The 15,592-nt window shown below is 35.1% G+C and overlaps 2 protein-coding genes across 2 annotated transcripts in view; one reads left to right on the plus strand and one right to left on the minus strand.

The window, feature by feature from the left end:
* Window positions 1–4,624, plus strand: part of zdhhc16b (zDHHC palmitoyltransferase 16b) — a 9,205-nt gene extending 4,581 nt beyond the window's left edge. Inside the window, exons 4-10 of the mRNA XM_016513388.1 lie at window positions 784–872; window positions 1,039–1,067; window positions 1,187–1,320; window positions 2,879–2,964; window positions 3,039–3,162; window positions 3,644–3,714; window positions 3,857–4,624. Of these exons, the coding sequence (XP_016368874.1) occupies window positions 784–872; window positions 1,039–1,067; window positions 1,187–1,320; window positions 2,879–2,964; window positions 3,039–3,162; window positions 3,644–3,714; window positions 3,857–3,959 (636 nt within the window). The 3' untranslated portion in view covers window positions 3,960–4,624. The remainder of the gene's footprint in view (window positions 1–783; window positions 873–1,038; window positions 1,068–1,186; window positions 1,321–2,878; window positions 2,965–3,038; window positions 3,163–3,643; window positions 3,715–3,856) is intronic.
* Window positions 4,625–6,634: 2,010 nt separating this feature from the next.
* mms19 (MMS19 homolog, cytosolic iron-sulfur assembly component) overlaps window positions 6,635–15,592 on the minus strand; it is a 27,884-nt gene continuing 18,926 nt past the window's right edge. Inside the window, exons 21-31 of the mRNA XM_016513389.1 lie at window positions 13,322–13,424; window positions 11,914–11,988; window positions 10,677–10,803; window positions 10,399–10,505; window positions 9,272–9,328; window positions 9,004–9,190; window positions 8,835–8,917; window positions 8,581–8,745; window positions 8,441–8,500; window positions 7,237–7,337; window positions 6,635–7,166 (exon numbers count right to left, since the gene is read on the minus strand). Coding sequence (XP_016368875.1) covers window positions 7,136–7,166; window positions 7,237–7,337; window positions 8,441–8,500; window positions 8,581–8,745; window positions 8,835–8,917; window positions 9,004–9,190; window positions 9,272–9,328; window positions 10,399–10,505; window positions 10,677–10,803; window positions 11,914–11,988; window positions 13,322–13,424 — 1,096 coding nt within the window. The 3' untranslated portion in view covers window positions 6,635–7,135. The remainder of the gene's footprint in view (window positions 7,167–7,236; window positions 7,338–8,440; window positions 8,501–8,580; window positions 8,746–8,834; window positions 8,918–9,003; window positions 9,191–9,271; window positions 9,329–10,398; window positions 10,506–10,676; window positions 10,804–11,913; window positions 11,989–13,321; window positions 13,425–15,592) is intronic.

Genomic DNA, 15,592 nt, shown 5'->3' on the forward strand with positions numbered 1-15,592 from the left:
TTTTTTCACTCCCTTTCAATTTTTTTTTTTTTTTTTATTTTCAAATTTTTTTTTTTTTTTTAGAATTTTTATTTATTTAGGAATATCTTTTGTGTGTGTATTTATTTTTATTTCCAAATGTTTTTTTATTTTTATTTAGAATTTGTATTTATTTAGTTTGATCTTCTATATATAAGCGTTTTTAAAGAATTTGTATTTATTGATTTAATTTAATTTATATTTAGTGTCACATTTTAAGTAATCAATATTGTATAACAGTCGGATTCCAAAAGTGAAAATCCCATTCATTTTCTCCATAGGGGAACTGATTTTTAAGGATAACTAAAAAAACCTTTAAAGACACACTTACTGTGAGCTCAGAGGTTGTTAATCAATATTTCCCATGATTCTGCAAAGAAATCTCCACAATCAGAGATTCACATGTAAATAGTGCCAAAGAACTCCCCTGAAATTCAATGTAATTCAGTCAGCTTTCCTTCACCTTCTTAAATATTTATTTATACATTTAATATTAAAAGCAAAATTCAAATACTTTTTTACTTCAAATCCAAGTTTGTAATGTTGTGATTCTCCCCATAGCTCATTGGATTGGTTAATGGCTGATATCTCCTAAATGAAGACTTTCTAATATCCCTATAAGAAAAATGAATGGAAAAATAATTATTTTTGCTATTTTCTGAGTCCTTTGCAAATGTATTTAAATCAAAAGCAAACTGTTTTTTTTTCTTTTTTTTAATATTTAGCATTATAATTAAGTGTTTGTTACTCTGTGTTTTGTTTTAGGAAAAGAGTGATATACCAACTGTTACTATCTGTAAAAAATGTATCGTTCCCAAACCAGCTAGAACCCATCACTGCAGCATCTGCAACCGGTACGTACATGAATGAATGAATAATTAATTTAAATTATTATTTTTAAAATAATTCATACACTTAATTTTTCATCAGATTAATCAAAAAGAAAAGGTCAGTTTAATCAATTATGAAAATAATGTTTTAAATAAAATAGTGTTTTTTTGTGTGTTTGTTCCATCTCAGGTGTATTTTGAAAATGGACCACCACTGTCGTATCCTTGTGAAGCAGCTAGTAAACAAAACCGACCTTACGAAACGTGAAAAAGTAATGTTTCATTATTATGTGACAGTGTTCTGTTGAGGTTTCCGTCTTAACTGAGCTCTCATCCAGCCTGGTTAAATAACTGCGTGGGTCATTTCAACCACCGTTACTTCTTCAGTTTCTGTCTGTTCATGACCATGGCCTGCATCTACTGCAGCATCAGTGCCAAAGACATGTTCCTGGACGCTTACAATGCCATCGAGGTCAGTCTTCATCAGCTTCTTGACTTCCTGTTGGGGAAGCTCTGAATGCCTTCAGATTGTTTTCTCTGTTGATTTACATGCACTAGCTTTTTATGTCTCTTCTGCTCACCAAGGCTGCATTTATTTGATCAAAAATACAGTAAAAACAGTAAAAATGTGAAATAATATTACAATTTTAAATAGCTGTTTTCTATGTAAATATATGTTAAAATATAATTTATTCCTGTGATCAAAGCTGTATTTTCAGCATCATTACTCCAGTCTTCAGTGTCACATGATCTTCAGAAATCATTCTAATATGCTGATTTGCTGCTCTGATTGTAATCAATGTTGAAAACAGATGTGTTGCAGAATATTTTTGTGGAAACCGTGATACATTTTTTATCAGGAAGTTCAAAAGAGCAGCATTTATTTGAAATAGAAATTTTTTGAAACATTATAAATCTATCTACTCTCATTTTTGATCAATTTAATGCATCCTTGATGAGTAAAAGAAAGAATTTCTTTCTAAAAACGCTTCTGGCGGATTGTTGGATGGTGGGCTTGCGTTTGTATTGTTTTTGCAGTCAGGCAGGTATTTGGACGCTCACTCTCAGGGGGAGGCGGTCCCGGGGGCGGGGCTAATCTATATCTCATTCTCACAGCAGGTAGAAGCTACACAGAGGCTGCAGCTTCACACTGGCAAAACTCCTAGAGGGCAATAACTTCAGTTACTGTACTGTTACTGTACGGAATGTTCCAGGTTAAATACAAGTACAGCCTGTTTTCAGTTTATTTCATGTTCGCGCTAATGCTCTTACAAGAGAAGTCTATGGTGCAAAGCATTGTAGACTCTTTCTCAAGACCTACATTATGTGTTAACGTGACACTACAGGCATTAAAATCACCTATGAAATATTTTAGTAGTCCCACTAATAAAAGGCTGATTTAGCCAACTTTAGGTTGACAATAATTGCAGATATCACATGCATCATAATCACAGACAGATGCATTTGAAATGCTTATCAAGTGGACATGAATATAAACAATTAGCTGTTATTTGAAAGGTAATCTTGGCTGTTTGTTACGGTTGCTGTTCGAATGAAATCCACATCAGATATTAGCGGCTGCGCAGATGCTGATCATTGAGTTTAAGAGTTTCTGCCCAGTGAACTGCAGCCGCAGACAGTAGATGAAGAAGCACTAGTTCACACAGTGTCTGTAGCAGCGTAGAATATTAGTGAGATCTGTAGACTAATTGTGAAAGTTTTGGTTTTAGCTGTGATTAACATGATTGTCTTGTTAAAGGAACACTCCACTATTTTTGAAAATAGGCAAATTTTCCATCTCAGACGGAAAATTAAAAGTTGCGATTTTAAGGAACTTTGCTGCCGTACCATGGGTGCAGCAGGCGCAATGATATTTAGAATGACATACGTTGGTTATGTTGACAGAAGTTAGCCTATTTTCAGGCGCTGCGTAAAACTCAACTGTTTAACTCTAGGGGAGATGGAAAATGAGCATATTTTCAAAAAAAGTGGAGTGTTCCTTTAAGGGGAGTCTTTTTTTTATGTTGAAGAGCTCCTATCAAACACCTCCACCCGCCTTCACCCGTCAGGAGAGGATGGTTCATAAGAGCCTCGTTTATCTGTGGGTGTTGACGAGGTAAGACGTCTTACTTTACACTCAGCATGTGTTTCTCCTGTGCTTGCGGCCTGACGTTTCTGACGTGTTTTCAGTTCAGTGGCTGTAGCGTTAGGAGGCCTGACACTGTGGCATGCGATACTGATCACCAGAGGAGAGACCAGCGTGGAGAGACACATCAACCACAAAGAGAGAAGACGACTGCGACTGAAGGGCAAGGTAAGAGAAGTATGTGCTCATCAGATTAGCGGAACAGAACCACCAATTTGGAAGAAATAAGACCAAGGTATACACTTTGAAGTCACTAAATGCAGTTGGAAAAAATATTATTTAATTAATAATTATTAAAAAATTAGTAGTAGTAGTAGTATTAATAATAATAATAATTTGATTCAAATTTGATTATTTATTAAATTTTTTAATTGTTGGTTTTCAGGGAGGAAGTTCTAAAACTAGCAGCACAAAATGCAATATGTGCAGAGTTTTGAAGTAGTACTTGATGTTGATATTGTTGTTGTTCTTAATAATCATAATAGTAATTTTATTTTATTTTTTTGTTTGTTTGTTTTGGAGATGAAGTTATATCAAGTTAGCAGCACAATTGCAAAATTAATTTCTAAATCTCATAATAAAATAAGACAAAACAAGTTGTATTCTCAAAACTCACAAAACTGTTGTGAAAACGACTGTCTGTTCGCAGGTTTTCCGTAATCCATACCACCTCGGAAAAATTAACAACTGGAAAATATTTTTGGGTGTTGAGAAGCAGAGGTGAGATGTTTTTATTATTCCCCAATTTAGATGTAGGTGAAAGTTGAATGTACAACTATTTCTCATTAAATATTTTTTAATATCTGCTTTTTTTTTTCTTTTTCAATTGTCTGTAATTCTAAATGTTTTTCTTATCCACCAGTGACTGGCTGACGCGAGTTCTGCTGCCCTCCAGTCATCTTCCTCGCGGGGAAGGCCTGACGTGGGACGGTCCCGCACACAAGAACAACACCATGGCCATATGACCTCACAGTCATGGACCTGATGGATTAGATCCGTTCATAAATTCATATCATGAACTCTGATGACTGAAGGGGTCTCTGCATCACTCCTGTCCTTTACAAATGAACAATCTCTTATTAGAGGTTTTTAATGGTGGTCTACTGAAATGTGTGTTTATGGTACAGCGCAAGATCCTTTTCTCGACACGTGCGAGTTCAGAGTAGGACTTGGTGCCAAAGGCTTTATGTGAATGGATTGTGGTGACATCTGTGGAATATTTATATTTTTTAACTCAGACATTAATGGGAATCTGTGTTCTTTATAAAACTATTTGAATGTCCAGATATTTACAAAGTGGTCCCTGCATTTTTTTCAAATGAAGTTAGTTTGCCTTCTTTTGCAAATGTTTTCTAATGAATAGGTTTTACACATGAAATACGTCTGCAGTTTTACCGTGTTTACTGTGGGCTCCAGAAGTCAGAGCACTGGGGGAAAAAAAGTACATAAATATTTTATATTATTTTACATTATCTAATTTTCACATTATAGATTAAAAGCATAAACATTAACATGGATTTTAGGATGCCTGATATTTGATAAGTTCCCTGTTTGCTTTAACTTGCTTGTGCAAGTAATAAGTTATTACTTATCATAAAAAAAAAAAAAGTCATTGTTGTCCTAAAATTATTACAGACTCATAATATTTGTACAAGTATATTTATTTCATGTCATAGATTTAAGTTTTTTTCTAAATCCTAAAACAAGGTTTTGTTAATAAAAAAAAAAAAATCATATTAGGTAACATTACAGTAATGTCTCATTTGTTAATATTAGTTAATGTATTAGCTAACACTGACATTGAGCAATATGTTTTTTAATGCTTTTATTAATCCTTGTTACTGTTGGTTAATGAAAATGCAATTGTTCACTGAACGTGCATTTATGTTAATAGATACAACTTTTGATTTAAAAAAATGTATTAGTAAATGTTGAAATTATAAATACTGTATAAGTATTTTGTTGTCAGTTCATGTTAAGTAATGCAGTAAACAAATGAAGCCTAAAGTGACCATATTTTCAACATGTTCTCAGACTTTTGGATTCCCCATAAATGTAAGCAAGATGAAAATATTGTTTTGCTGTTTCAATGATTTGAGTAATTAGATCATTTTGTGGGTTAACTACCTGAAATATGTTACTTAAAAAGGTTAATATTAAGGCCAGTCCAGCACATTCTGTACAAATGAACTAGTGTGATATAAAATCGCAATAAAACAGTACTGGGAAATTGAGACACATTTGCATCTTTACTTTTTAAACATAAATTCTGTTTGACCTAAATCTTCTTTTGTTCGTCTTTTCTTCGCGCTTTGAAGCAGCCCATTATTAATATATTAATTTGTAATATATTTCAGCATGGCATTACTGTAGCAAATTCCTGTCTTTTTCGGTTTTGTTTTATGGTAAGTTCAGGACCTGTCCGTTGACGCAGGAGACCGTTTTTCGAAAGGGAACTACAGTTCAGGGTTGCCAGGTTTTCACAAGAAAACCCGCCCAATCGCTACTTAAAACTAGCCCAATGGCCTTTCGGGGGCTCCCCTGTTAAAAATCGCTTCCAGGGGGTAAAATACAAGTTTTTTGGCAGGGTTCCCCTGGTAAAATTCGCATTCCACGGGTTAAATATGTTATTGGAGTCGCTTCAACCCGCGGACATGAAAAACAACCCCGCAGCAAGTGTTAAAGTAGCCCAATTCCGCGGGAAAACCGCGGACTTGGCAACACTGCTAGTTCACAAAACACTTCGGTTTGAATCCGCCCGTTTCCTACGTCACAGACATTTTAACCAATCCCATCAACCTGCGGGGCGGGGCTTTTCATAACTGGTGAAAGGGTTCTATGTAGAACGTTTTTGCCGCGTTGAGTGATGTAGCCAATCACAGACATATCTGTTGCTATCTTGAATACGCTGGCCAATCAGATGTGTCTAAGATCAGAATCCACTTAACGCTCAAAAAACTAGTTTTTGTTTCAGTGCTCTATTCAGCACTCTCGCGAATCCTCTCATTACAACAAAGTGTTGACATGATGTAAATAAGAGGTTCATTGTGCAGTGTAGAGCTTCACTGGTTATAACGGAAAACTTCGTGAACGTTTTATATTGCGTTTACTAAACGGCGTGAAAGTGGAGCAGGTCCGACTGAGAGGCGGGGCTAATTAGCATATTCATGATTCACATACTAAATGAGGTAAGGGTGCAGTTATATTCAAGCCATTTTAAGACATTAAGAAATTACCATTTGAAAAAAAAAAAAACGTTTATGTGTGTCCTTTTGATGATCAAAGATGCATTTTAAGGGATTCAATCCATGACTTTAAGTTGTTTTGAAAAAAGTATGTAAACAAGTACAAATCGGCCAGTAGATGCATGGAGTGTTGGTGGTTTTTGTGTCTGAGTTGAGAAAATAATTCATGCAATTTTAAAGACTTAGTCATTGAATGAATTTTGTACCAAAGCAATGATAAATGATTCAGTTTAGCTCACATAGACTGCTGTTGTGCTCACTGTGTGGAGTTTTCAAAAAGTGACCTAAGCATTGAAAAAATTGTCATGATGTTGCTAAAAAGAACATTATTTTGTGTATTTGGTGTAATGAAATGTGTTTATGCGGTTTAATAGTCAAAGTTGTGTCACAATCTACACATTTACAAAAAGTTTTATTTGCAGGTTATGACACTTAAATATTGTTTTATATTCTTGGCATCAGTTTTGTCAGCTTGACCTTTAAGTTAGTCTTGTGAAAATGAACTACAACCAACCCTGTGGCTAATGAAACAGTGTAAAAATACTGACATTAGGAGTCATATCAACAGCAGAATCGAGAGAGATCGGTATCCTGCATCAAACTAACATTCCTATAATAGTGACACGGCATGATTGAACAAATGATAACTGAACAAATGATAACGTCACACGTGCTGCTGGCACACGATGCACTGCGGCTCATGTGTCTGATTTACTCTTGATTCAGCATCCGCTGCCAAAGCTCAGTGCATCACTAGGTTTCATGTTCAAGCAGTGTGTGTGGCTGTTTGTTTAGCCACATCTGTGCCCAGACTCATGCCATATCATAAAAAAGAGGGTAAGGGAGTAAAATCAAAAGCTGTGAGCGGTTATGGGTCATCAGCAGCACTGATCTGTTCATCTTCCACCGGGGCTTCCTAACAAAAACCTACGGATGAGATACGCCACATTAGATGCTGTCAGTGGAAACCTCAAAGGTTTAGATATGTCAGACTCACCATTCTCCTCGAGCCACCATGGCCTCCATCCTCACCAGCCTCTTTGTGTCATCCAGAGGAACAGCAAGCGCTTTCAGGACTCTGGCACGGAACGGCAGTACCTGAAACGGACACCAAAACTATTAATAGCACAGTCAAGTCAACATGATTTATTATTAGATGTCTGGTCTTATTATGCATAAATCGTTTGTGGCTGTTATTCAGAAGGATACATTTAAACGGCTACATTTGGCATTCTCTGCTTAAATGCAATCAAACAAAACAACATATTTACAACATATTTTCAGAAGCAGCGTTCCGAAGTTTGGGGTCAATTAACCTGCCTGACTGCAAAAACAATACAAACGCAAGCCCACCATCCAACAATCTACCAGAAGTGTTTTTAGAAATAGAAAAACATTTATTCTTTTATTCCGCGAGGATGCAATAAGTTGATCAAAAATGAGTTGACAATGTTACTAAAGATTTCTACTTCAAATAAATGCTGCGCTTTTGAACTTTCCATTCAGCAAAGAATCCTGAAAAAAATGCATCATGGTTTCCACACAAACATGAAGCAAAAAAGTGTTTCTTGAGCAGCAAATCAGCATATTAGAATGATTTCTGAAGATCATGTGACACTGAAGACTGGCGTAATGATGCTGAAAATTCAGCTTTGATCACAGCAATAAATTACATTAAAAAAATTTATTTATATATACACATACACAAACATGCATACTATAGATAGATAGATAGATAGATAGAAAAGTCATTTTAATTGTAATAATATTTTACAATATTACTGTTTTTACTGTTGGTGAGCAGAAGAGATTTCATTTTTTTTTTTTTTTTATCTTACCAACCCAAAACTCTTGAATAAATTTAACAATTTTACTACAAGTAAATTTACTTGTTAATAATTTGTAATAATAATAACAACATTTTTTATAATCTTAAGATATTTAATACAAATATTTTATCATGTGATCAAATAACAGTGACATTATATATATTTGTATATATAAAATTCAACAATTTCCATGATGTTTTAAATTTTTCACATTACATTTAAATGATTACAAATTAATTAAATTAAAAACGTATTTAAATTTTTTTCTTTTTTCTTTAAAACTTATTGATTCATATTTTTTAAATCAAGTAATAATGACTGCACTATTTAGGGCTAACTGATGCCGTTCATAAGTTCTCATGATTTTCTTACCATATGTTCAGGCAGGCGAGAGAGCGCATGAACACACTGGAGCGACGCAATTCTCACTTTCTGTCGGAGTGGAGATAAAGTCAAAATCAGACGAGTGTTGTCAGACTGACTAAAATCAAATGCACTGTTGAATTCAGTACCATAGCAGGGCTGGTGGTGAGGGTCAGCAGGCGGGAGAACAGCGCCTCCAGCTGGTTCCTGATGGCCGCTGGTGGCTCCAGCAACACTGGCTGCAGGCAGGACAGAGTGGAGAGCTGGACCGCCTGATCCGCACACGATAGCGCTTCCAACAGCAGCGGCAGCAACTGGCCGGGAACAGCACACAACACTCATTTAACACAACGCCTTTCAAAAAACACATCTGAAATCATTTACTTGCACAAATTCAACTCACCACAGGAAGCTCTGTGAGCTGGACCTGTCTGGGAAGGTTACTGACAATGTGGGACAGTGCCTTCAAATAATAAGACTTCTTCTCTGTGGAACAAAAACAACAGTTTAGATAGCAAGCAGAGCGGTTCAGTCACACCGCGGGTTTAGACAGGAAGTGGTAATCAAGGTACCCTGCTCTGCCGAGTTGAAGCCTTGAATGATTTTGGTCGTGTTTTCAGCGAAAAAGCGCTGTCGGTACATAATGCGCACGTCGGCGTGGCAATTGCGATTGAGCACATCCAGAGAGTCGCTCATGAGGACGCAGAAACCATCAGCCACCTGAGATCCTAACGCCGGGTCACTCAACAGAGCGAAGAGCTGAAGGACAGAAGTGAGCATTCAAACACTGAACCTCTGAGACATGACTGGAAAGAGAGGAAGAAGAAACAAAGAGACTACCTTGTCGGTCAGGGCTGTTGATAGCGGATGGTACCGTAAGAGCAGGGCTTTAGACACCTGTACAAAAATATGTGTTGATCAATGTTTGTGTGAATAAAAGACTACATTTAATCTGTTGAGAATACAAAGACTTGGATTAAACGGCTTGATTGATATGGATTACTATTATGAACTTTTTGAAGCATCAAAGTTTTGGTTGCATGGACAAAAATAATTAATTAGAGATTATCAAATTTAACTCCATTTGTGTTTCAAAGACAAACAGCAGTTTTATGGGTTTGGAACGACATGAAAGTGAGAAAATTACAATTTTCATTTTTGGGCGAACTATAAACATTAAAAAGGAAAAAACAACAACAAATTTTACTACAACATTTCCCATTTTTCATTAAAGGGGTCATATGATGCGATTTCAAGTTTTCCTTTCTCTTTGGAGTGTTACAAGCTGATTGTGCATAGATAAGATCACTAAAACAATTAAACTAAAACGAATAAATAAAAAATAATACATACTAATATAAAATATTAAAAATAGACTTTAAAAAAATTAAAATGACAAACACAACAAAATTAATAAAGCTTTAAATAAAACAAAATTGAAACCAAAATCTAAAAATAAAACCTATTTCAAAATATTAACAATATCTATAAAACTATATCAATGATAATAAAATAATGCCAACTACACATTTAAAATACTCAAAACATGTTTTATTCAATATATACATGTGTATTAAATTGGCTTATGTACTAATAAATTGCTGACACAGTAATAATGTCTTTAAAGGAAGACAATAAACAGATTAAAAACACTGTTATTAAATCTAGACTTCATTCTTCAACGTTATATTTTTATGTTTTTATATTATGCTTATGCTCATATACTGTCTAGTAATGGACTCTGTTCAGTACTTTGGTCAGCATTGCTGTTTAAATGTGCTATATAAATAAATCGTACATATTTTAAATGATAATTAAGTCTTCTGTTGTACCATTTACAATATTTGAAACTTTTCACTAGCTTAAATTTGAGACTTTTTAAGGAGCCCTGTGTGAACGCCGGGTACTGATGTGGAAATCAATACAATGTAAGAAAGACACTCTTGATCATGTGATTTTGTGATTACCCAGAGCAGCAGAGTGAACGCTTGTGTCCGCTGAGCAGAGGAAACGTTCTCCAGCTCCACACTGATCCTCTTCATCACTCTCTCCAGCACCGCGTCTAGAGCTTCACCTGAACACACACAGCATACGTGATATGCAGATCAGGTAAATCAACTCCAGAGCTCAAATAACACATTCATTATTCCAGCGACGTACATCGAGAGAAAACAGTCTTCCATTAGATCATGTAGCACAAAATTTAGGGCATGTGATTTGGGAAGAAGATAAATCCTGTGAGTACCTGCCGGCATCTTGTTGACCAAGCCAGCGAAGCATTTGGCTGCAAAGGTGTAGGAGAACAGGTGTGGACCGGTACAGCTCAGATCCTCCAACTGCACCAGAAGCCTGTCAATCTCAGGAATCTCCACCTGTCGTGAAGTGAATGAATGGCATGAACTGTCCCATAAATGCTGTTTCTTCCTCTCAAACAGCCTTAAAAATATTTATTTTGGTTCAGCCAATGCACATATGCAGTCTTAAGCGCAAGACTCCGTTTCTATGGAAACCAGAACTTCACAAACTTATATACCGGCTGTTGCTTTAAGAGATTTCTGCATTTTTTCATCCATTGTTAAATGTTTGAAAATGAAAAAATTAACACAGCCATAAATACTAGTACTGTAATTTTACAGATGCACTATAATATAAAATTATGTTGATGAATATTTTATTTTTCTTAAATACTAAACTTTTTATTTTACAGAAATGTAATATTACAATAAAAATATCATCATATAAATAGTAAAAATATTATTTTGTTATTTATATATTTTATAGTAATATTTCATTGCAAAACAAAATAAGTATTAAATAAACATAATAATAATAATAATAATAGTCATATTTAGGAACGAAGATAACTTAGTATTGTAATTTTACAAATAAAATGGTTGGTTATTATTTTTTTCTTAAAATACTAGACTTTTTATTTTACAGTGACATTTTCCAACAGAAATAATCAAATAATAATTAGTATTTTTATTTATATTAATGTTTTATTGTAATTTAACTGTAAAACAAAATCTAATATTAAAGAAAAATACAATAATAATAATTGTTATCGTTAATTATTATAGTCATATTCAGAAACGAAGACAGCTATAAATATTAGTATTGTAATTTTACAGTTGTCCTGTAAAATTGTTGATTATTATTATGTTTCCTGAAATATTAGTTATTTTTCAGTGAAATACTACAATAAAAAAAAAAAATCTAATAAATATGATTTGTTTTATATATTTATATTGTTTTTATATTATATTCTATACCTATATTGTTTTTATTGTAAAATGTCACTGTAAAACAAAATAATGGAAGGACTAGTAGTAGTAGAGCAAAAATTTAATTTACAATTTAAAACGCAATTGCAATTCTTATGAAAAAAAAAAAAAAAAATCCCCAAATCTTACAGTATAGGATTCTGATGAAAAGCCCTGTACTGAATAAATATTCTGATGAAACATGACGGTTTAACTCACGCTGCGTGGAAAAGAGCAGACGCAGGCCATCAGCAGACACACCAACTGAGACGGACCCCGAGACTCCGCCTGGCTCTGGAGAAAACAAGGACAATTAATAAAGCAGCAGCACACAAACAAACCCTCATCTCCAGACGACACTACAGATGCTGCTGCCAGAACATGGGAGAACTTTATGACGATACTTAAGATACTGATGATTAGGGCTGTGACGATAAATCGATGCAGAATCGATTCGTGGATGGCTTCTGAGATCTTCCGAATGCATCGTGATTCTCTCTGGAATCGATTCTGAGCTTATATTTCAACAGCAGATGGCGCTCTACTCTAGTTTTTATCCACACACTCAAATGCTCATGAAGAAGAGCGCTTGCGTGTTCGGCTGAGTCTGTAATTTCACTTTAGCTCGGAATGCTTTTATGACGCCAGATTAATGTAAACACAGCCCACTGTGAACACCCTTGTAATTCGTTTCAACCTTTTCGAATTTTATGAATGATTATTTTAGATTCAAATGTGTGTAAGGATTTGGAAACAAGCAGAGTACGGCTGTTTCTAAAGCATGCAGCACCATCTGCTGTTCAAAACTAAGCTCAGTGATGATTAGGGCTGTGACGATAAATCGATGCAGAATCGATTCGTGGATGGCTTCTGAGATCTTCCGAATGCATCGTGATTCTCTCTGGAATCGATTCTGAGCTTATATTTCAACAGCAGATGGCGCTCTACTCTAGTTTTTATCCACACACTCAAATGCTCATGAAGAAGAGCGCTTGCGTGTTCGGCTGAGTCTGTAATTTCACTTTAGCTCGGAATGCTTTTATGACGCCAGATTAATGTAAACACAGCCCACTGTGAACACCCTTGTAATTCGTTTCAACCTTTTCGAATTTTATGAATGATTATTTTAGATTCAAATGTGTGTAAGGATTTGGAAACAAGCAGAGTACGGCTGTTTCTAAAGCATGCAGCACCATCTGCTGTTCAAAACTAAGCTCAGAATCGACTCGAGAAAGACTCGTGATGCATTGGGAAAATCTCAGAATCGATGCGGACTCATTTCTCGATTGACGATGCATCGGTTTATTTTCCCAGCCCTACTGATGATCTGAGAGACGTTGGTATGGGCCAGACCACCATTCACTTGAGATGTGATATCCTGAAGTAATAGTTCACCCAAAAATACATTTCTTTTAAGTTAAAACACCTTAATGATGGATTTGTTTCTTACAAACATGCAGCTTTTGGCTTCACTAGACATTAAAAAGTGAGTAAATTGTCAGCAAAAGTTAATTTTTGGATGAACTATTCCGTCAAATCCTTCCAGAAGAGTCTCTAATATTGAAGCTCTGTTAATCTGGATTGTCAGATGTAAAGCTGACGGTTGAGAGAGATGATCTTGTCACACCTGGAGCAACTGGATTTGGGAAGGGAAGGCATTCTCTGGCAGAAAAGACACGTCTCCATCCAGGAACAGAGAAACAGCCTGGGAGGCCATGCGGGACGCTGATCTATAAGAAAACAATAAGGCTTACATTTGAAAGTTTGTATATTTTTTATTAGGGCTGAGTTGATCGATTTTATTCGATCTTCATGTTGATTAACAAATATAGGTTCTTAAATCCAGAGAATCGATCTTTTAGTCAATGTTGTTTTCAGTTGATGTGTGAATAAAATTTCACTAAACATTTGTAGCAGGATTCCCATGTTACGTTTATGAAACAATGTCTGAGCTTTCAAATTCTATTTGAAAGCTATCAAATTTTATAATCAAATTCAAACAGTGAATGCAGTTTTGGTGCCATTTAATGTGAACTGACAGATCAGTTTAAGTATCATATGAACCGATCATCTCTTCCTCTTTACTACTAGTTACAGCATGAACAAGTTTTTATGACAGCCACCTTTTAAATGTTTATATTTCTAATCTAATTACTAGAGGTCGACCGACTGATCAGTTTTGGCGATTAATCGGCACGGATAGTCGATTGCGATAGTTTTTCCAGATTTCGTCCGATGCTGGAGCTGAGAAGTTCCGCTGTCATTACACAGTACAGTACGAGAGCAAGAGCGGCCTCTAGAGGCAAATCACTGACAGCACGTGCTGTTTGTTTTGACACATGACACTGCACAGAGCTGGACACTTCAGATACAGATTAAAAAAAGGACGAAAACGAAATTGTGTATACAGTAAACTACAGTACGTGTTTTCATATTATTACTATGTAATTACTTTGTTGACTAGATGCTGCATTAGTGGAGAAAGAACAGCAGTATGTTTGCAATCAAGGCCTACCTCAAGTGGTTAAAACAATGTGACCAAAACACACGCGAGTCATGATTGTTAACATCTATTTGCATTAGTTTACATCCAGCTGGTAACATTAATGCATTTGTTATCCAGCGAAGTTGCAGATTTGAAGCGGTGACGTGAGAAAGCAACTGATATGTTCATTCAGCCGACAGAAATCCTGACACGCCGCAGAGTGCCATTCACACAGTTTCCATTAAACTACATTATATTTGTCCCAAATCATTGTTAATGCACATAATGGCTGGGACAGACTGTTTACTGTGCATTTTACAATAAACGTCTGTCTTTCTGGGGCTTTAATAAAGTCTGCATGCTTCATATAGAGAGCTATAATATAGATCGCACTTTCTCTTTCCGCTTTGCTCTGTTTTTTTAAACACCAAATTTCAAACTCATCAAGGCCACTTTGTTCATTCCTGAAGTGAACCTTTGCCTCTTTAGTGTTTAGATAACCGTCGCTTGAACTGAACGCGACGTGTCCGGTCGATAGCTTTGAGTTCTCCTAAACCATGCTTTTGCCTGGTGTGTGACTGCCATATTTTGATTAGTTAATCATCAAGTGTACTAAAATAGAAGCAGATAAAGTGTGAGTATACATACAATATCCATATGTATGTAATTTCAATGCTATGGCCTTTGTGTAGATATTTAAAGATGGCCATCTTTAAGCATGACTGCTGATATGAAACTATAACACTTTACAATAAGAGTCCATTTGTAAGATTAACTGAGGTTAATAAAAGCTGTTGAAGAATTGTTCCTTGTTAGAGTGTTAATTTCAACATTTACTACATTTTTAAATTTGAAAGTTGCATCCGTTAACATTAGTTAATGAACTAACTTTAATGACCAATATATTATTAATATTTAATCTTAATATTTTTATTCATTTATAAAATATGGTTCAGAACTGTTTTTTTGTTTGTTTTTTATTGTGGTTAAATAGTAAATCGCTCTTTTAGTTTTCAGTGAGTATCCATTTTAAAAACAATCGGTTGATTAATCGGTATCGGCCAGCGTGGTCCAACCTAGCTATCGGTATCCATCATCAGTAGTTTTTCAGTCTGGTTCTCATGAGAGCATCTGGAGATTTGGTTTGCACGTATATAATCATAGTAATAAGAATATTACTGCACTTTATTCATTTAGTAAAAAAATAAATAAAAATCAAATAATAACCAAAATAATAAAGTGTGATAATACTATTATATTTTAAAATAAAAAGTGAGTATTAAAGGGGTCATATGATGCGTTTTCAAGTTTTCCTTTCTCTTTGGAGTGTTACAAGCTGATTGTGCATAGATAAGATCCCTGAAGTTGCAAAGACTAAAGTCTCAAAACCAAAGAGATATTCTTTATCAAAGT

The sequence above is a fragment of the Sinocyclocheilus rhinocerous genome, unplaced genomic scaffold, assembly GCF_001515625.1.
Source record: "Sinocyclocheilus rhinocerous isolate Xijiao unplaced genomic scaffold, SAMN03320098_v1.1 scaffold24, whole genome shotgun sequence".
In the NCBI taxonomy this organism is placed as follows: domain Eukaryota; kingdom Metazoa; phylum Chordata; class Actinopteri; order Cypriniformes; family Cyprinidae; genus Sinocyclocheilus; species Sinocyclocheilus rhinocerous.